Source organism: Muntiacus reevesi, chromosome 5 (genome assembly GCF_963930625.1).
Source record: "Muntiacus reevesi chromosome 5, mMunRee1.1, whole genome shotgun sequence".
Taxonomy (NCBI): Eukaryota; Metazoa; Chordata; class Mammalia; order Artiodactyla; family Cervidae; genus Muntiacus; species Muntiacus reevesi.
This window is the reverse complement of record NC_089253.1, coordinates 105,693,277-105,715,888: the sequence shown is the minus strand read 5'-3', so window position 1 is coordinate 105,715,888 and position 22,612 is coordinate 105,693,277. Positions and strand designations below refer to the sequence as shown.

The window sequence follows — 22,612 nt, the reverse complement described above, 5'->3', positions numbered from 1 at the left end:
ACAAATGAACCAGCTTCAACAAGCAAGTCATGGCCAAGTTTTCTCACTTGTACTCTCATCCCACTCTTAAATGCTCCATTAATACTGCGAAGCAAATCACAGACAACATACGATAGCGTCTATCAACACTTTCAAAAAGGAGTATTTCTACAAACAAAACCTAAAATGATTATCATTCCTAAAAACATTCTAATTATTCAAATTTCCAATCATCTAAAGGTAACATTAAAAAAAAACTTAGGCAACCTTCCCCCAATTAAAAAAAAAATCAGAAAGCCACTGGCCAGAAGGCATAAATACAAGTGACCAAAGAAATAATCAAAATAGAATGAATATTAAAATTGTGATAGAGTCAAGTCACAGGAGGCTATATAGATACTTAAAATGTTTTCAAAGTGATTTTATCAATATGATACAGTAACATTTCATGATATGTTAAGACAACAGGACTGTAAATTATATGTACAACATGACTTCTATTAGATCAAGAAAAAACATTAAGAATGGAAGAATATATACTAAAATATTAGTAATAGTCACCTCTGGGTGATTTTGCACCTACCTCCCAGCTTTTTATACATTTCTATATTTTTTTAGTTTTCTGGCAATGTATGCTATTGTTTTGATAATTAATTAAAAAAGCATAGTTTCAAGAAGATGTGGGAGAGTTCTATTTCTGGTAATGTTGATAAGCAGGTATCTCTGGACATGCTCCTCTGAATATAATTACAAATTATAAAAACAATATTTAAAAGCACAAGAGAGGAACCAAAAGCAGGCATAAACTGGAGAATAGATCTTTGAAAGAAGTAAGATGCAGTGGATGAGATTTGCACTCATAAAGTTAAGCGTCTGAGGACGTTCAGAGTTACAATGTGGTGCACCAAGAATTTTAGCAGAAGGCCACAGTCTTGATGGCCTAATTGTCAGAGAACAATCGGCTAGACAATAAGGGGGGATATTCTGGAAAGGTAAGAAAAGTCCCCTAAATCTATATAAAAACTCCATCCAAATCTCCAGATGACCTCGGAACTGTGCATGTGCAGGGGAAACTTTAAGAAGTCCAGATAAAGACAAAATCTGGAAAGAACCGAGCTATTCTCCAACAAGAAAGAGAACTCAGAGTCTGAGCCCAGCCGAGTTAACTCAGTCTGTTGCTCAGTCGTGTCCGGCTCTCTGCGACCCGGTGGACTGCAGCAGGCCAGGCCTCCTGGTCCATCGCCAACTCCTGGGGTTTCAATGCTTTTTCTCTTAATACCCAGTCAACCTTTTCTTTTTCTTTCTGTGTCTGGTAATTTTTTCAATTGTATAGTCATCATTATGGATAATATGTTACAGAGATTGTGGATTTTGTTGTCTTCTTTCAAAGAGCAATGATTTTACTTTAGCAACTATCTGCTAATATTGTGTCAGATGGGACAAAAAAAAAGGAAGACTCAACTATATGCTATCTACAAGAAACTCATTTTAAAAATAAAAGTCTCTTTGTAACTTCTTTGGTAATTTCCTACTTCAGATTTCCCATCACATTGCTAAGAGAAAATAATAAGAGTAATGGAAATAACTAGGTAATAAATTTTATTATAGATCAACTGTAATCTTGATTAAGTGTAAGAGCTTTTGGTACACTGTGACATACTCTGAACAATCTTTTGACTTACTTAAGAATAATATTAGTGCTTAAAAATCTAAAGTCAAATTTGTGGGTATTATGACAATGTTTTTGTTGGCAAAGAAAAAAGTTTTACCATGATGATAAATCCTGACTACTCCAGAAAAAATTTAAAACAACTGCCATATAGTTTAAATAAGGAATTCAGTATAAGACATATTTGCTGTAGGTTCCTTACTAACGGTTTAATCTAATTGAAAAAAAAAAAAAAATACGAACTCACTTCCATTTTGGGTAATGCAGTGACCCAAATAACTTGAGATATACTATTTGCTATAAACCCCTAGAAATACTGGGTTAAAGAGAACCATTTTTTAAAAAGCAGGCTTCCCTGGTAGCTCAGCTGGTAAAGAATCTGCCTGCAATGCAGGAGACCCCGATTCGATTCTGGGGTTGGAAAGATCCCCTGGAGAAGGGATAGGCTACCCACTCCAGTATTTTTGGGCTTCCCTGTGGCTCAGACGGTAAAGAATCTAGCTGTAATGCAGGAGACCTAGGTTCGATCCCTGGGTTGGGAAGATCCCCTGGAGGAGGGCATGGCAACCCACTCTAGTATTCCTGCCTGGAGAATCTCCATGGACAGAGGAGCCTGGTGGACTATAATTCATGGGGTTTCAAAGAGTCAGACACAACTGAGTGACGAAGCATTGCACATGACTAACTTGAAAAGAGTTTTGAGGCCAAAAATAAAGGAAATAAAGGCAAAAAAGGAAATGGTACGACAGCTGCCATTGGCAGATTTCATCTCAAGAGCATAGGGATTTGGGATTTAATACACCTTCTAAGTAATAACGTTAAGCTTCACACCTCTGCTCTCCCCCATCAGTTCCTATCTAATAGATCTTCAAAGAGCTACAGTTTTGGTGAAAATGTAGACTAGAACAATTCACCCACTGACAGAAGGAGACAATACAGAAGAGGGAGAAAATTAAGTCTTCCTTAAGAATTTGTAACCTGCCCTTAATTGGATTTAGAGCTTAAACTTTCACTATAGAGTAGTACAGATATCCCCTAACCAAAACACAGAACATAAAAAATAGTCCTAGTTCTGGAAAAAAAAAAAAAAAAATAGTCCTAGTTCTGTAAAAACCTTGGTAACAGTGAAAGCAAAAAAAAAAATGAACGCCCCTAAGAAGGCATATACCCTCAATCTAGGCAGCAGCAAAATTCCCACAGCTAAAGCTTAAATGAACATAAGCTCTCAATTCAAAAATAAGAAGCTATTTTGAGTATGAATAAGCAGATACAGAGCATTAGTACTTCAAGGACTTTGGATAATAACAGAGAAATTACAAAATAAAAAGTTGAAGATGACTTAAGAAATTGGAAAAAAAGTGGGGGGAGGAAATGACACTAGTATAAAAAAAAAGTGCATAGATTTGAAGCAGATTTGACACATCGGAAGAGAATTATTTTAGTGAACTGAAATATAGATCTGAGTAAATAATACAGAATGGAGCACAAAGGGACAGAAGTAAAATATGACAGGTTAAGACACAAGTAGGAAAGAACATAAAGTTCCAGTAAATTTCCAGTAGGAATTACAGAAGGAAAAAAAAAAAAGAAAAAGATTATATGGAAAGACACTGATGAGATATTGGTTGAAAATGCTCTAGAACTGATGCAAAAACTTAAATTACTTCTTAATGAAAAATTACACACTGAGGAATTGAATTTTGGAAATTAAACATCAAAATTTTATAAGCAACTCACATGATTAAATCTTCTTGTGAAGGCAACTGCATTTGGTGCAGAACTGTATTTTTCTTTTTTATTCCATCCACAACTTGAAAGCTCCTGAAAAATTAAATATAAATTCATGAAAAAGCCCAGTGTTCTTGTTAAATTAATGGTTTAAAAGCATTAAAGACAGTTGTGTACTTTCCCAGACTGTTTTATTTAATAGTATAACCACTCAGTTGAATCACAAAAACAAATTTTGCAAGAATGTAAGTGGACACAATTACTTATCCATATGAACACAGATAATTAGATCCATATTCCATATGCAGAATTATAGATTCTCCTTTGAAGAGATCTGAATCCCAAGAGGAAAAATCTACAAATAATGAAAGATGAGCATCCCACAACATAAAGTGAAGCCTACTTGTTGCCAAGTCCCAGTCAATCATTCAGTAGTAACCTCAAACTTTTGAGCTAAAAGCCAACGACCCCGGGCATTTGAAGAAACCCCTAAAAGGGGATGTTTGAGTCCCCATAGATCTATCAATAGAATTCAAAGAGCTCAAGAACTTAGATGTAAAAAAAAAAATTAAAATTTTGTTTTACACTAACCTCCAACTGAAATGACATTGCTTTTAATTATACATGTAGGCTACCAACTGTAGAAGAATTGGCAATATATGTGACTTATCACTAATAAAAACACAGATATTTTCATATCACATTACAGTTGGTACAGATATCTCAAAAACATCATTTACACTCATCACTGCTTTGAAGTTCTAATCTCAGCACCTTTAGATACTTAATATATTAACAAAGAGGCACATCTATAGCCATAGGACAGTTTTTAAAAAATATTTTGATAGGTACATGTTATTAGAACTGATTTTCTTGGATTTTAAATAAGGGTTCAGCTCCAGAAGCTTCAGTTTTCCAAAGGGGCTCAAGGGTCAAAACAGGTTAGGAACACTGCTATAATACAACCACCATGGTCAGAAAGAGACATAATCCATAGGAAAGAAGAATTTCAAGGACACTGAGTTAGGGTGGAAAAAAAAGAAAACTAAGAAAAGGACAATATCATGTAATTATTACTTCCGGATAGATATTGCTCCCATTAAATAGAAAAAATAGAAGGGTACAAACAAAGATTCAGAGAACCAAATAAAACTTTTGGACATGAAAAATATAATAAAATAATTTTTATAAATCAAGAAAGATAAAAGTGACAATACCTTTTAAACAATAAGCTAAATATGGGGGCAAAAATATTATGCTAATTAGAAGAGTCCACTAGAGTCAACTTCTGAATAATAAAAATAATTTTAAGAGAATACAGAGAGAATAGAGGAAAGTAACTTATTGAAAAAAATGCCAGTTCAAGAAAATGTCTCCTGAATCTAAAGGATGAGGAAAGACCTGTCTAATGTCCATTACAAAAGATTAAAAAAAAAAAAAAAGACTCAAACCAAGGCCTAGCATCAAAACCTGTAGCACACTGGAGACAAAGAAATCATAAAATCTGTCAATTCAAAAAAAAAAAAAAAAAAAAAACAGATCACATACAGAAAAAAAGGGATCAAAAGGTACCATGTATTTCAACAGCAACTCTAGAAGATAGAAGACAACTGAAACAAAGCCTTCAAAATCCTAGAATTCTATATTCAACAGAAGTATCAATTAAGTATGAGAGTACATCACAGACATTTTCAGAAAGTCTCAGACAATCTTCCTTTTATGCACCTATTCTCACGGAGCTTGTAGAATATGTCTTCCATCAAAACAAACTAGCAAAGTCAGAAAAGGGGAGAGAAGAGCCAGGAAACCAAGGAACCAAGACTGAAAGAAAATACTGGAAATTCCCAGATTAAGAGTAAAGGGAGATTCTGAGACAAAGCTAAGAGCAGACCATAAGAACGATAGTCCAGATGGTAAATAGTAAGGATGGAAATTCCAAGAGAGACATCTCTGAAAGATGAAACACTATCTGGAGTGTTTGAACACAGAGAAAACAGACTCACTACATTCATTACTGGCAGAAAAATTAGTGACAAGTCATAGAGAGAGCCAAAGGGATTCCAGGTAGCTCAGTGGCAAAGAACGCTCCTGCCAATGCAGGAGATGCAGAGACGTGGGTTTGAACCCTGGGTTGGGAAGAACCCTTGGAGGAAATGGCAACCCACTCCAGTATTCTTGCCAGGAAAATCCCAAGGACAGAGGAGCCTGGCAGGCTACAATCATGGGATTGCAAAGAGCTGGATACTACTGAGCATGCACCCCAAAACAGCGAAAGTTAAAGTAAGTTATTTAGCTGAAAGAAAACAAAATTTATGTAAGTAATCATGGATCAACTGTTCTTCAGCTTTCTCTACAACTATAAAGAACAGTTGAGCCATGATTACTTATTCATGTCAAAATTATGACATAACTATAAAGGAGGAGGAAATAAATTGTGCAAATATGAGAGAAAGAGAAAATAGAGTGAAGTCATCTTCCATAGTAGAGAGTCAATAAATCACATCCAAAATTGAAAACTCATAAGCAATGGGCATTTAGATATATTATCTTTAAAACATATATAAAGTCTTCCAAATAAGAAAAGTTAAGAGACCTGGATGGGTGTTGGGCTCAAAGGTGGAGGTTGGAAGGGTGGGAACAACAGGACATTGCTATATTTTGCTCTCTTGTGGAAATATTTAGCTTGTCAAGCATGATACATGCATATCTTCAATATAATTTTAAAATTAAATAAAAACAAAAAAGAATGAACTGAGTTAGAAAGACTGAGGAAGTTATGATGTTATTATGACACTTTAAGAAAAAGGCAATGTTCCCTGGAATAGAGCAGTATTAATGGATACTGAAAATATCACTTGGTCAAAAACTGGATCCACATAGTGTAAGTTAAGAATGAGGTATCCAGAAGTATTAAAACTCCTAAGTTTCTGGCTTGAGCAATTGAGATGGGGACTACTTAAAAAAGAGACAACAATTATCACTTTAATACAGCAGGTCAACAGTAAATGTTCTAAAGATATAAAGTACTTTTTTTAAACCTAGAATTTGCAAATTTCAAATTTGAAATTACTGCAGGAAAAGAAAATGACAGAAGCAATTCTACAGTCAAAAGGAATTTGAGTACTTTGTACTCAGCCTAGATATATGCTCATGTCACATTATCTTCCTGTATAGACACAAAATATTTAGTGGTAGATATTACATTAACATAAACATGACACATGATAACTATATTAAAAACATCAAACTGCTAGAAAACATGTTTGGTCTTCCTAAATATCACAATATATTTATACAACTATATAAAGATGTCAAGGTTTAGGACAAAATTTCTAGGATTAAATCCATCAACTCTGAATTTGTTTTTAACCAATTAACAAAATTTCCAAATTTATATTAATGCTATAATCAAAGTGTCTCTATGAAATTGCTATTCAACTTATCTAGCTATTTGACAAGTCATTTTCCTGTCGTAAGTAAGGCTATATTATAATTTTCTGTCATAAGTAAGGCTATATTATAAATAAAGAATATCCTTGCACCTTTTCTGACATTTCTGATCATTTCCTAAATATACAGTCCTAGAAGCGAAATCACTAGGTCAAAGAGTAGGAACCCTTTCTTTCAAGGTCTTGGATACTTGTCAAACTGCCCTTCTCAAATACTGGATCATTTATACTAGCACTACTGTCAGTTTCACAAGCATCTTATCAAAACTAGGTGTACTTAATTTCCCCATGTGTGAGAGTAATTACAGTTGTTAAATAAGTTTGTGAAACAGAAAATTGGAGGGTGGAGAGGGGCAGCAGGGAGGGGCCATAAACCACCCAGAAACCCACCACCGGAATAAACCTATGTAAACATCTTCCCTATCTCCTTTATGTGCATATAGAACTACTGACAGTAGCCAATACATCTGTCCTTTTCTGTGTGATCTAACCTTCTGACTCCGGGCTTAAAAAGTTCTTTCTTCCTTAGAACATAGGTCTTAACAGCTGCAATAAAAAGCTAACCCTAAGGGAGAGATCACTATGTGCCAGGCACTACTCTAAGTGCCTTATACATATCAACTCATTTGATCCTATCTTTATCATTACAATTTATTATGACAAGGAACACAAAGGCAGCAGTGGATTATAGCCTTATTTTTTACATTGAAAATTTTTAAATTCTTTTGACTCCTCAAAATAAGAGACGCTAAGAGGTTTTGAAAAATCCATTCAATTTTTGGTGAATTGCAACATCACTAACTTAATGAAAAAATGCTTTTCCTCTTTAAGAAAACTCTGTTCAAAGCAGACCTGAAAGAAGGCAGGGGTTGAATGAGACTCCAGTCAAATTACTTGGGAGCAAATGGGTTAAAATTCCATTGGAGTTCTCCATCTTATACATAAAAAACATGTAGAAATAAGGAGGTTCTTTAAATTTTAAGATAGTACTTTCTGCTTCAGAAAACATTTCCCCTTGGAAACAATGTTACATTACTAGCTCATCTAATACAACATCAAATAGACAAGGATGGAGAACAACAGAGTGGCTGCCAGGAATTATGGATGGAGGGGAGTCGGGGTGGGAATAGGACGGGTGTGACTACAAAGGGGAAGGACAGGTGACAGAGCTTTGTGGTGATGGAGTAGTTGTGTATCTTGATGGAGGTAGCAGATAGGCAAATCTACACAGATGATAAAACGCCACAGGACTATACAGACATGTACTGTATAAACATCTGTTTCCTGGTTTCAAAACTGTGAATCTAAAGGTATCTTTGGGGACTTCCCTGGTGGTCCAGCAGTTAAGACTCTGTTCCCAGTGCAGGGGGCCCCAGATTCCATCCCCAGCTAGGGAACTGGATCCCGCATGCCTCAACTAACACATGGCGCAGCTAAATAAATTTTTTAAAAAAAGGAAAAGAAAACAGTTCCCCTTCTTAAAATAAAATTATCCTTGTAGAATTTTTGTGTAACTTCCTGTGAATCTCTAATTACCTCAAAATAAAAAGTTTATAAAACAACAACAAGAATAACCCATATAATGGATTATGAAGTAGACACTGCACTGGGACTCATTCAGTACTTTCCTCTTAAACCCTGACATGCATTTACGGTTAGCTGACCTTAAAGGAATCTGTCTTGCCCCATCTCTACCTCAACAGCCACTAAATATCTCTGTGGGAAAAAAAAACAACAACTGCTTTTCCCTTTGTCTCTGTCTCTTTCTGTCTCAGACCCTAGAATCTTTCTCCAAGTGAGACTATACCATCTGAGAAATAATTTCTCCTACCAGCGCCATCCTGTATTGACAGGTTATCTGCCAGGTCTCAAGTTACTCTATACTAAACCACTTCCCACGAACACCAAAAAGTTAAAGTAAACTTAGTGACTCAAAAGATGTTTTTTTAGGGTTTGACTCATGAATAGCACTGATTCAAGTTGAGTACACTATGTAAATAAGCCTCCATTTCAGCAAAGGCTAAAGGAAACAGAGAAGCCTCGATGCTTAAAATCTGCTCAAATGGATTCAACTTGCAATTTTTAAAACAGGCAGTGAAGAGAAAGCTTCTAACAGTAACTCACATATACAAAGGCAATTTCTTAATGGTCACTAAAAGTGTATCAGAGAGACTATCTGTGGGTTCATTTTTAGCCATTAAACAGATTATTTTGATTGAAAGCATGTGGGAAGGCAAATACCACAACTGATGACCACCTACCCTATGAAAGAATTACTGAATTTCACAGGAGTCACAGCTTCTCTTATGTCTTGTCAAATTCTTGGTCTAAATTTCATCTTGTAGGTTCCAACACTCTTAAAAGGACTGCTCTAAGGGTGATGTTGTAGGGATACCTATAGATAGAAGAAGAGAAAAGGCCAATATAGACCAGCTGTAGACAGAGACTCAGGGAAAGAAAGAAAAAGCGATGGAATTTGTAAAAGACTGCAAGGGTGGGGTCCTCACAATGAGAAAATCACTACTGCTGAGGTAGGTATTCCTAGGCTAAAAACCTGGAAGATCTGGAGGGATCTGATATATCCAGTATATCCATTCAGCCTACATGGCTGCTTAGTCGCAGCCTCAAATGAAGCACTCACTGCGACTCCTATGCTTCTAATCCACAGAATAAGCTCTGAAACGACATAATTCTAATGTAATATGTTAAATCAAACATATCACTTCACTTTTCTAATGTACTCACATTTTCTACTTCCCCAACCTCCCTCCTTCCAATACCTTAATGTTGCCCCTTTCAGTGAGGTCAGAGATTAAGGCAGGAGCTATCTTCTGCTACCACTGATGGTGTGATATACCTACCCTCCTAGTCAACAGCTTCTTCTTCACGTTCCCTAGTTCCCCAAGTCTGACCTTACCATATAGTAAGAAAATTTTCAGTGAGAAACAGCAATAAGAACTGACAAAGCAGCTAACCTTACTTCCAATGAAATATGAGAAGAAAAGCCATGTCTTCTTTGTTTTCTTCAAACCTCCCACTGTATTTATGGATTTTTATATTTTAAGCCTAATGAAAATGATACTTTTCATTAAAACAAGGACAGAATTATGATATTCCTGATGTTGGAATTTCAGATGTTGCCAAGATGATAGCATCTTTGCATATAAAAGAAATTTTGCATAGAGAAAGCTCTTTACATGTATCACCAGAAAGATCACAATTGCAAGTTCTTCAGAAATGTTTTAATAAGATTCAGAATGACCTATATGTACTTTCTCTCATTTAACCAGAATTCTTCCTCAATCTCTAGCGTATCCCAGTTACACAGGAAGGTTTTATCTATCCTTTGTATTTACTGTTTATCGATATAATCTAAATGACTTATTACACTTTTGTGTATATTATATTGTGTTTATCGATATAATCTAAATGACTTATTACATTGACCTATGTCCCATCACTTCATGGCAAATAGATGGGGAAACAGTGGAAACAGTGGCTGACTTTATGCTTTTGGGCTCCAAAATCACTGCAGATGGTGACTGCAGTCATGAAATTAAAAGACGCTTATTCCTTAGAAGAAAGTTATGACCAATCTAGACTGCATATTAAAAAGCAGAGACATTACTTTGTCAACAAAGGTCCTTCTAGTCAAGGCTATGGTTTTTCCAGTAGTCATGTATGGATGAGAGTTGGACTATAAAGAAAGTTGAGTGCCAAAGAATTGATGCTTTTGAACTGTGGTGTTGGAGAAGACTCTTGAGAGTCCCTTGGACTGCAACAAGATCCAGCCAGTCCATCCTAAATGAGAGCAGTCCTGGGTGTTCATTGGAAGGACTGATGTTGAAGTTGAAACTCCAATACTTTGGCCACCTCATGCGAAGAGTTGACTCATTGGGAAAGACCCTGATGCTGGGAGGGATTGGGGGCAGGAGGAGAAGGGGACGAGAGAGGATGAGATGGCTGGATGGCATCACTGACTCAATGGACATGGGTTTGGGTAGACTCTGGGAGTTGGTGATGGACACGGAGGCCTGGCATGCTGCAGTTCACTGGGTCACAAAGAGTCGGACACGACTGGGTGACGAAATGAACTGAACAGAATAAACAATAAAGCACAGAACTTTCTTCTCTGAATGTAATACACGTCAGAGGACTTTCAGTCAGATCCTGTCATTTCATAAACATTTGGGAACCTCTAAGAGAAGTAAATGTTATCCAACGTAATGACTACAGTACAGATTTCAAGCACAGCTGCTAATGGAGAAAAAACCTGATTGCAAGAGAGCTTTCTGTCATAACTCACCCTGTGCTGAGTAACGTATACTCATTTTGAGGAGAAATCCTATCAGTGTAGTGAATGTGGCAATGCCTTCAGAAGAAATACAAGTTTTATAGAACATCCGAGAATTCATAATAGGAAAAAAACACAAAAATCCTATTAATAAACATGGAAAATTCCTTAGAATACAGTCATTGCTTCCTCAACATGAGAGAACTCACACTGGAGAGAAGCCCTGTAAATGTGTAAGAGCCTTCTAAAGGAAAAAAAAGAAACCAAACCTTCATGATCAAAAGAGAAACCATACTGCGGCAACCTTTGTATATAAGAAAAGTGCGAAAACTGTAACAAGAGTGGAGCCTCAACTAAATACCAGAAAATTCATATAGAAATTAATGAATGTTTACTTTATGGTGAACTTTTGCCCTTACTGAACACTGAAGAATTCAAACTTAGGAAGAAAATGTGGGTTATGGGCAGACAGGAAAAAAACGTTCTGCTTCCACAGAACAAGTGTACTTGATAAAAGTTACATTCTTGGACTGGGTAACAGACTTTTGCGAAAATAACTAAACATGGTAAACAATGGGAGATGATATGCTTGCAGGCTGTACAGTGTAAAGCCTTGGAATGGTAACTCAAATTCAAATATCGAATAAGTATTATTCAATCACTACAGACACACCAGCAGACAAGTTTCTGCCTTGGTGGAATTTATGTTCCAGTGAGACTACCAACCCCCTAATCTCTAAAAACTTGACTTCTGACCAACCCCAACACTTACCATCTCAAGACTTCTGCAGTTTTGGTCAAAATCCTATTTATTATTGATGGAAGCTACACTTAACTGAAGCTCTTACTCTGAAGTCACCACCCAAACTTATTCTACTTTCAGGAATCCTCAAACACCTAAAGAGTATTTTAAAGGTTAAGTAGTCCAAAATCCCTTGTTTCACTCATCTAAATTTTTTTTAATGAAGCCTAATGACATGAAATAGGTTATATTAGTGGCACACTCTATAGATGGCAAGACTGAAACAAAATTGCAAGTCTTCTGGCTCATGTCTTTTATGTTTTGCTACTAAATTATTTTTTGGAATTCAAAGGGCTTTAAAATAAATTTTAAAATAAGTGAAATTAAGTAATTGAGAATTTTCTGAGCACCCACAGAAAGAGCTGTGAATGTTGGACTGATTAAAAAAAGAGAAAGCAAAATATATGGCAATTTACTTCCCAAAGTGAAAGTCACTCAGTTGTGTTCGACTCTTTGCAACCCCACGGACTATACAGTCCATGGAATTCTCCAGGCCAGAATACTGGAGTGGGTAGCCTTTCCAGGGGATCTTCCTAACCCAGGGATCAAACTGGGGTCTCTTGCATTACAGGCAGACTCTTTACCAACTGAGCTATCAGGGAAGCCCATTTACCCCCCAAACTGGTCTAATTTAAAGAATAACGAGAACAAAAAGACAGTGAGCAACTGTGGTAGTTAAGAATTGTGGGGATGTATTAACAGAACAGAAGGCAGAACTACCAGCTTTTTTCCTTCCTTGTAATCAGTGTAAGTGCAGTGTCAGCAACGATATATCACTGTGTCTCCCTGCCATTCCTATCACTAAGGAATGGCTACTTACAAGGAGGAAGAGGGGGAGAATGAAAAGCCGGGTTTTGTGTGAGAGCAATCACCATTCACAGACGCTTCCAAATTTGGCCATGCTGCTTGGGCCAGGGGGCAAACGAAGATTCTTAGGATTTCTGCAGCACTCGCTATAGGAGCATCAGGGCAAGGGATTTCTGTAGCACTAGCTACAGGGACGTCAGGGCAGTGTCCACATAAAGGAGGATCCAACAGTAAATACAGGTAACAGACTGAGGTGAAACAAACATGTACAGGAACTAGGGAAGGTTCATACTCTCTGAGCCAAGGAGCTGCAGCCCTGTAAAAATACTGTGCTCTTTTAATAAATTTCCTTCAGCGTTGACAGGGAAGCACAGGGAAGCAGAAGGGGAGAAAAGTTATTTAGGAAGTGAAATCAACTGGAGATACTAAAGAACAGAGGAAAGAGGACAGAGGGAGAAGAGAAAAGAATGACCTGCAGGTTTCTGACTGGTACTAAAAATGGATAGACAGATGGTGCAAACCACTCAGACTGACAACTTTAAAACCAGAGCAAACATTTTTTCTGTGTAACTCTATTAAGTAGTTTGTAAAATTACTGAACTTTCCTTTACCATTAAATTCTTTTCATTGGTAAACATGTTTTTCTCCCATTATTCTCTATTATAAAACAAAAAAACAAAGTGGCAAAATCTGTTCTTTTGTCTTCCTTCACTTTCAAGCCATTTCAAGTATGACACAAGGTTGGAGAAAAATCAGATTGAGCATTAAGTCTGACTCAGATCTGCTTACTTAAAGACCAGATTTCTTCAGCTACTGTTTCACTGATGACTAAGGATAGTCTGTGAAGAAAGCTGAGTACTGAAGAATTGATGCTTTTGAACTGTGGTGTTGAAGACTCTTGAGAGTCCCTTGGACTGCAAGGAGATCCAATCAGTCCATCCTAAAGAAGAGCAGTCCTGGGTGTGCATTGGAAGGACTGATGCTGAAGCTGAAACTCCAATACTTTGGCCACCTCATGCGAAGAGTTGACTCATTGGAAAAGACCCTGATGCTGGGAGGGACTGGGGGCAAGAGGAGAAGGGGACGAGAGAGGATGAGATGGCTGGATGGCATCACCGACTCGATGGACATGAGTCTGAGTAAACTCCGGGAGTTGGTGATGGACAGGGAGGCCTGGTGTGCTGCGATTCATGGGGTCGCAAAGAGTCGGACGCGACTGAGCGACTGAACTAAACTGAACTGAAGGATAGTCTCTATAAAATAAAAAATAATTTTTGACATCTCAAACATAAGACCAATAGTTTTCAGAGGGAAACAAAAGGCTTGGAGTTTTTCTTTTTTTTTCCTGAACAATTCTGAGGTAGACAGTGCAACAGACAGGCAGATAAACAGTTTTATTCTGAGAAAATAACTGGATTTTCTTTCTATAAGTCAAGAACAAGTTTAGGGACAAAAGTTTAAATAAATTCTGCATATTATGAAAGACTTGGGAATACAGAATTCCACAAGCTGGTAAGAATGGCAGTGATCTACTGATGGAACGGAATTAATGGGAAATATATAAGTTGCAACACAGAAATTGCCTCATTTGCAGAAAACTGAGACCTGTGTGGTTTAATCACCAACTTGCAAATCAAATCACTAAACCACATAGCTGGATTCAGAATCTACATTCTTCAAAGCTCAAACTTAGAATATTTTATTCAGAAAATGTGAATAAATCATCACCTGAAATAAAGTTACATGTGGATATATATATAGAATACTGAGTTTTGACTAAAACAGTTTTACTGTAACTAACGATCTTTTAAATAGCTTCATTTTATATATTATATAGTTTTTAAAACTTTATATAAAATTATAGAGACTTGAACATTGGTATAATGCACAGAAACATGAAGGTAAATTTATTTGGTTCAGTGATAACCACTGTTTTTTCATATCTGAGGTTAAATTTGGATTTAACAAAAATAATTCATTTGGTAGTCAAGTTGATATTCTGACTACATAGTAAGAGACTTCATTTTATGCTAATAAATGAGACTAATACACTAGACTGAACAACATCATGACTTCAAAATTCTTTTGTTAAAGTTATCAATAGCAAGAGTTTTACATAAAAAACAAATAATAGCTGTACAAACAATATGGAAAATTATTTAATAAACTTAAGGATGTTAATGTGTTACAACTCAGTAATTAACGCACTAGAGTATAAACATGGATGCTAGTCAACAATGTTGGACATAAGTAGACAAAAAAGAAAATCACAGGGTACCATACATAAAAAATCTGAAACCTGCAAAAGCAAATACTGCTAAGGGAGAACATACACTTACAGAAAATCAACAACTAAATGCACAGTAATGATACAGATCAATACTGGATAGTTCCTCTGGTGGGAGGAGGGAAGACAGGTGAATATAGAAGGACACAAACTGGCTTCAACAGTACTTGGCTAGGTAGGTACACAGTTTCATCTTGTTACACTTTACATCTTATTACATGTCTTAAATATCCCAGGATAAATCAGAAGATGTTTTTCTGCCAGGTGAAAAAGTTCTGTTGATGCTGCCAGAGTTAATGTAATCTTGAAGATTATATGAGATCGATACATGACAAAAATATTTTGGTGCTACATTGCTTCTTCCAAGAGTTACTGCTTCAATTTGGAAAAGAAAAAAAAAATTCCCTCGTCGGACAAACACTAAACATTGATCATTTTCTCATTCTAAATATTGAGTTTCCACTACATGCCCGATTAAATAGTAAAAGTATCTGTCCTAAGTGTCCTCATGTAGCTTAAAACCTAGTGGAAGTAGCAAGCAATAAACATATAAGCCCAGGATTAACATCACTTTACACCTGATCACTCCTTCCTTCTTAAAAATATGTCCTTCACTTGGTTCACTGAATTTCACACTAACCTAGTTTTCCTCCTAAATGGCCAGGTGCTGCGTCTCAATTTCTTTTGCTAGCTTCTCCTCGACACTAAATAGGTCCCTTCTTTTCTCCAAGTATATTCACTCTCGGTAATCTCACCCATGTTTTAAGTATCTCTACACTGACAACTCCCAAACTTACATCTCCAGCCTGAACTGGGGGAAAAACATATACATATATATATAAATACAGTATATATTACCTAACTCACATTCTCCTTGGCTGTCCAACACACATGTAAAACTAAACATGTCCAAAGCCAAACTCAAGATGTTTCATCAAAATCTGCTCCTTTGGCCTTTCTTCACAGACTACACTTCATATTCTGTTCCCTATAAATGGCACTCCCAGGAGCTTTGAACACAATACTAACCATTTTCCATCTCAAAGGCTATGGAGTAAATGTTTCAGGTGTCAGGCCAAAAATTTTGCCATCATTCTTGACTCCTCTTTAGCATACAGTGCCTGACAACTTACCACCACCTCCCCTCACACCCTGACCCAAGTCACCTTCGTCGCTCACCTGGTCTCCTCGATTCAGTCCTTGGTACCTGCCCCTCCCTACTCCCAGGCTTGCTTCCCCACACACCCTGATCTGTAGTCAGGAAGAGCTACTTAAAACCCAAATCAGAAAATGTCACTTGTTTGCTCAGAACCTGTGCCATAGCTTCTGATCTTTTCCAGAGTAATGGTTCCCCAGGTCCCATGCATCTGGCCCGCTCACCTTCTACTAGACTCCCTGAGTTCACTGGCCTTTGTCCTGGGATTCACACCTCACTCCAGTAACCTTTTCCCTTATGTGAGCATAATAAATAGTTTACAGCGGGTAGATGCATAATAAATGTTAGTCTAATTCTTTTTTGAAAATGCCTTGATTTTTTCTTGTCTCTAAGATACAACACACAGTCATATTATAAAGTCACAAAATAAAGGTATAAGGAAAAGTATTCAGGGTCATTGTAGACCTGTATATACTACACCAAACACACTATATTTTGTTCCCAAAAGAACTAAGAAAGAAACTTACGGCACTATACATCGGCATGGTTCAGTCTGCCTGGAACACTCTTCCCCCCAACCAGGCGCATGGCTTGCTCTCATCTCGTTCAGGTCTTTCTCAGGCGGTGCCTCTGCAGTGAAGCCCTTCTGATCACCCTGTGCAAAACCGTAGCTCTCACTGCCCTCACACCCTGTCCTCTTCTGGCTGGCTGATGCTTTCCATGACACACTACTAGCTCACTTTACCCAAAGGTAAGATGCACAAGGGCAGCATCTGACACAGAACAGACACAAAGTAAATACTTATTGAACCACAATCCAAAAATGTAAAACTGCAACTGACAAGTCCAATGAAGTAGTAGGAAGTGCTGGGAGAGCCTGGATGAAGAGAAAAAAGCTCACCTGAGAAAGTCAAACTTGACTTGAGAAGTGAAGGATGAACATGAATTAGTTAAGCAGGACTCACACAGGCTCAGTGTGAGAGGGGCTAAAAGGCCACTGTAGCTAGACCAGAAAACAGGTGGAAAAGGTGGACGATGAGGTTGGAGTAGGTAGGAGGAGGCAAAACTTAGAAGAGATTTGTAGACAATATTGGGATAGTTTGTCTTTATCTTCAGAGTGACAGGAAGCCACGGAAGCATTCTAAGCAGAGGAATCATGAAAGCAGATTTACATGTTGAAAGATGACCTTGGTTACTGGGTAGAAAAAGTTTAGAAGGGTCAGGATGGATGTGGACAGATCAAGTTAAGAGGGCAATGCAACAATTCAGATGAGTTACCATGGCGTCTTTGATTAGGGTGTTCAGAACAGAGAGAGAACGGATAAATAGGAGATATAGGTTAAAACAAAAAATCAACAGGATCAGTGTTAAATTAGATCAGGAAGTGGGGGTCAAGGGAATTTTTAAAGTCCACTTCTAGGAAGTTCACAAAAAATTCCCATTGACTTGAAGCTTATGTCCATAAGCAGTCACTGCTAGACCTTCAGTGTCCAAGCCCTTGCCACAAACGGCTGCGGAACACCTGCAACGTGGCAAGATGCGCTGTAACTGTACAATATACACTGAATCTCAAAGTCTTAGCACAGAAAAAAGAGAGTAAAAGTCTCAATAATTTTTATACCAATCACAGGTTGAAGTGATAATATTTTGGATGCTGCAGTTAAATACAATTATTAAAATTAATTTTACTTGTTTCTTTTTACTTTGTAGAAACTGTAAAGTTATATAAATGGTTCACATATTTCTACTGGACAGCACTACTCTCATATGAAACATCTACAAATACAGAAACTGCAGTTTATTCAAAAGGAAAAAAAATATGTCTAAAGAGAAAAGGTAGTGCTAGTGGTAAAGAACCCACCTGCCAATGCAAGAGACATAAAAGATGCGGGTTTGATCCCTGGTTGGGAAGATTCCCTGGAGGAGGGCATGGCAACCCACTCCAGTATCCTTGCCTGGAGAATCCCATGGACAGAGGAGCCTGGTAGGCAACTGTCCATAGGGTTACAAATAGTTACACATGACTAAAGTGCCTGAGCATGCACAAAAAGAGAAGACAACTGAACTTCAGGGCAAAACCTTGTACTTTTTATGAAGAATTTAGTTTGCTTTGTTTTGTTCAAGGATGTAAGGAAATGAACACTTTAGTTACTATCATTTAAATACAAAAGCAATTTTTCTGTTTGTGTCTTCTTTATAGACTAGATTGTTCTGCTTCCTCTGTTGCTAAACTAATGGTTTCAGAGTGCCCTCCATGGTATAGGGAGAAAGGGGGAAAAAAAAATTGTGGATATAACAAAGACTCAGAGGTCATTTAGGCCCACGCTTTCATTTTGTAAGTGACAAACTTGAGATATTCAGACACTAAGTAACTTGAAAAACACAGGACTGTCTATGCCACTGAAGATAGAGATGCTTTCTCTAACAGCTATGTTATTGGACTTGAAAATACTATAACAAATACACTATATTTTGTTCTGAAAGAACTAAAAATATATGTTTTAAGGTACTGAATACATTAGTATTATCAATGACTTAGTTTGGGGATACAAAGTCATATGTATATTCTTACCTGATAAAAGTAGAAAAAGCATCAATTTTTAGAGTCTGAAAACCAGTTCTAATACTAAGTTATAATCAGGGACAGTTGTCATTTTGTTTTCTCATCAGTAAAATAGACACTACCATATTCAGGTTGTGACGATAGGAACATACATACAGACATAGTGTAATAAATAGCTTACAGTGGGTAGATGCATACTAGTCTCCTTCTTCTTAAAACAAAAAACGCCTTCCTTCTCTCTCTTCTCGCCACAGTGTCAACACACAGTCATATTATAAAGTCATAAAATTAAGGTACAAGGGAAAAGATTACTGAAGTGAGTTGTGAAACCTAGAAGCTTACCCCCATTATCCTATTAAAAAGACTCAAAGCCTCAGATAAATCATCCAACCTTCGTAAGTCTATGCCCCCTTCAGTAAAGTGATGAAGCCAAATCAACCAAAATGACTCAGCCTCAACTATGACTCAACAGTGTATAGCTATGAATGCCACGAGCTTCCAAAGCCTGAATAATGTCAAAAGCTTTAAACATTTAAAGATTAATATAAAGTGTAATTTTTCATTTCTAAAACTTCTCCATTTGAGATACTATAATCCACCATTTTGCATATTTTAAAGGGAAGTTCTTAAAACTACTCACATCTGGTTGAATGGCTTTAAATACTGGAACATCCATTAGTGTTATCTGACCCTGAAATAAAAAGTAAAAAATTTTTATAATTTCTTCTTTGGAATGCCATAATATGACATATATTTGAAACTAAAATTATTAGTCTGTACTAAAATATAGAGTACTCACATCTTTACTAGAAAAAAATCCCAATTTTATAAGGGCTTAAAAAAATGAAAATTTAGTCCTTACACCATAAAATAAAATTATTTCTATTTGTCTCATGCCCTTTTATATTTTCCTGTGAGATCAGTGAGGTAAAGTTACAAAATAAACAGAAATAATTTTTAAAAGTTTGAACACGGTCATACATTGTGTGTGTTAGCTGTTCAGTCGTGTCTGATTCTTCTCGATTCTAAGGACTGTAGCCCAACAGGCTCCTCTATTCATGGGATTTCCCAGGCAAGAATACTGGAGTGGGTTGCCATTTCCTTCTCCAGGGGATCTTCCTGACCCAGGGATTGAACATGGGTCTCCTGCATTGCAGGCAGATTCTTTACCACCTGAGCCACCAAGGAAGCCCAAATACATACACTAAATCAAAATAAAAAACAAAAACTGGATCTACTGGTTTATAAAGTAGTGGTGTTGCTGTGACTATTAAATCATATCTACTCAAACGGTAATATAAAATGTGATAAGGGTATTTTTCCCCAATTTATAAAAAGTAACTGACTCTACACTAGTGGCAACTCATATTGAAGGTCTTCACATGATTATGGACCTATCTCTCTTGTGGCTACAGATATAAAACAAAATCTAGCAATATACTAAAGTTTATTCCTGGAATGTAAGAGTTCAATATCAGGGAATCAGTATATTCTGCTCACAAGCTAAAGGAAAAAGATAACATAAATAAATGAACACTTGTCTGTTAAGAATTAAGTTTTTGTAGGTATCCTTCATGACAATGCAATAATGCCTTCAACTTTAATTTTTTAATTTACGAAAAAGTAAAAATACTTCTTTCCTACCTTTGTCAGTAAAGTACATTTAGCTTGAGGAGGAGGTATAGGTAGAGACAAAAGCAATCATCATAAAGGTAAATACTGACTATTACTTACCAAGTTGATAGTGTAACCTACAAAGCTTCTCTAAAAGTATCAGTGGATTTTTTTTTTCACCTTCCCTATTTCATTCCTCTGCTTGCTCCATTGTTGTGCTACCCTCTCCATTGATTCCCACATCCAGTTTTTTTTTTTTAAACATCTCCTCTGTTGGGCCTACAAATTCTAACTGAATAGTACCAATATGTAAATTATGTGCAAAAACTGGAGAACAAGAGGTGGAAGACTTACCGCATATTCTTCTGGTGTAACCTTAAGGACATCAAATACCACAGCATCAAAACTTTTCTTCAATTCAGAACCTTTGTCACTTAATGATTCAGAACTGCTACTTTTCTGGTAAATTAAAAAAAAAAAAATGAAGCCACTGAAAAACTGTCTTGCAGTCAGTATCATGGAAACTAGACTGCCTTTAAAACTGAGGAAGCTAAGAATACCGAGTTAACAAATTCTGTAGAAAAGTTAGTCGGAACAGACTGCTAAGTTGGAAGAGCACTAGGCAAAGGGTCGGGCAATGTAAAATTTAACCTCAGTCAGTCAGTTCAGTCTCTCAGTCGTGTCCTACTCTTTGTGAGCCCATGGACTGCAGCACGCTAGGCCTCCCTGTCCATCACCAACTCCCAGAGCTTATTCAAACTCACGTCCACTGAGTTGGTGATGCCGTCCAATCACCTCATCCACTGTCGTCCCCTTCTCCTCCTGCTTTCAATCTTTCCCAGCATCAGGGTCTTTTCAAATGAGTCAGTTCCTAAATTTAACCTCAACTTTAGATTTTTATGTTTGCTAGTAAGTCATTTTCCTGTCAGTTTCCTCACCCTGACCTCCTAACATTTCCAATAGAAATGAAAGATTTTAACAAGTTCAGTGATTTTCAAATGAGATTTAAAAAGGGGGGGAGGATATACTCATCTATAATTTTTAAAACTAATGTTTATCAAGTAAAAGATAAATTATTATCCTAATATAAATCACAGGAAAACATTTAAAATTCCATTAACTAAATAACCCAGTCTTATCTGTCAAGTGAATGTCTGTCTGTGACAGTACAATTGACACTGCCCTTCCTATCACAGTACAAATGTGTTTTCTGCTTTAAGGTTACTGCTTAATTTTGAATTTGTTGTTGCCATATGTAGAACAAAAGGTGACTTTTGGCTCTGAAAACCTTATTTCTGTTAAATTTCCACTTCCTCTGTACTACAAAATAAAGATGCATTTTGCAAATCACTGACTGAAATCAAAGAAAAAGCACTCTAAGAACATTCAGATCATGTTCTGTTAAATGGTGGTAGAATATCAGGCTACAGCCAATGGCACAAAAAATTAACCAAAGTTTCAATTACAGAGGTATAATATGTAAGTCAACCTAACAGCTATTATACATCAGTTTTGAGCACTTGCCATTATGTTTCATTTTTACTTTTCCCCTCCCTTTCAGTTCAGTTCAGTTCAGTTGCTCAGTCCTGTCAGACTCTTTGTGACCCTTTCAGTAGCAACTAAATATCAAAAGCATTACAAAGGAAGGGATCAGTCATTAATTTTGGAAAATTCTGCACCATTATTACTTCAAATATTTCTTCTGCTCCTTCCTCTTTCTCCTCCTCTGATGTTCCATTATGTGTACACTACACCTTTTGTCACGGGCCCCACCATTCTTGAATATTGAGTTCCATTTTCCTCATTCTATTCTTCTCATTGCACTTCAGCTTGGGAAGATTCTACCGACATGTCTTCAGATTCACTGATTCTTTCCTTAAGTGTCTGCTGGTCATCACTCTACTGGTGAGTCAATCAAAGTGATCTTCATTTCTGGTACATTTTTGATTTCCAGCACTTCCTTTTGATTCTTAAGTTTTAATATTCCTGCTTATATTACCCATCTATTCTTGCATGTTGTCCATTTTTTCCCACTAGCGCTGTTAACATTACTAATCATAGTTATTTAAATTCCCATCCTGTTAATTCCAAAATTTATTGCCATATCACTTACTGCATTGTTTGCTTTGCCTCTTCAATCTAAGTTTTTCTGGTTATCTTTCAGCATGTCTTAAAATTTGTTGAAAGTCAGATGTGACTTAGTGGGTAACAGAAACTGAGGTAAATAGGCCTTTAGTGTAAGAGTTTATGTTTATCTAGATAGG

The 22,612-nt window shown here is 36.7% G+C and overlaps 1 protein-coding gene across 5 annotated transcripts in view; it reads right to left on the bottom strand.

The window, feature by feature from the left end:
- The window catches only part of RALGPS2 (Ral GEF with PH domain and SH3 binding motif 2), a 154,421-nt gene that overhangs the window by 85,652 nt on the left and 46,157 nt on the right, over positions 1-22,612 (bottom strand). For 4 of the 5 annotated variants that reach the window (XM_065936117.1, XM_065936119.1, XM_065936118.1 and 1 more), the window contains exons 3-5: positions 20,703-20,807; positions 19,375-19,425; positions 3,386-3,469 (exon numbers count right to left, since the gene is read on the bottom strand). In XM_065936117.1, the coding sequence (XP_065792189.1) occupies positions 3,386-3,469; positions 19,375-19,425; positions 20,703-20,807 (240 nt within the window). Of the gene's footprint in view, positions 1-3,385; positions 3,470-16,698; positions 16,939-19,374; positions 19,426-20,702; positions 20,808-22,612 lie in introns of those variants that run through there. The other variant, XM_065936121.1, reaches the window with a different exon arrangement.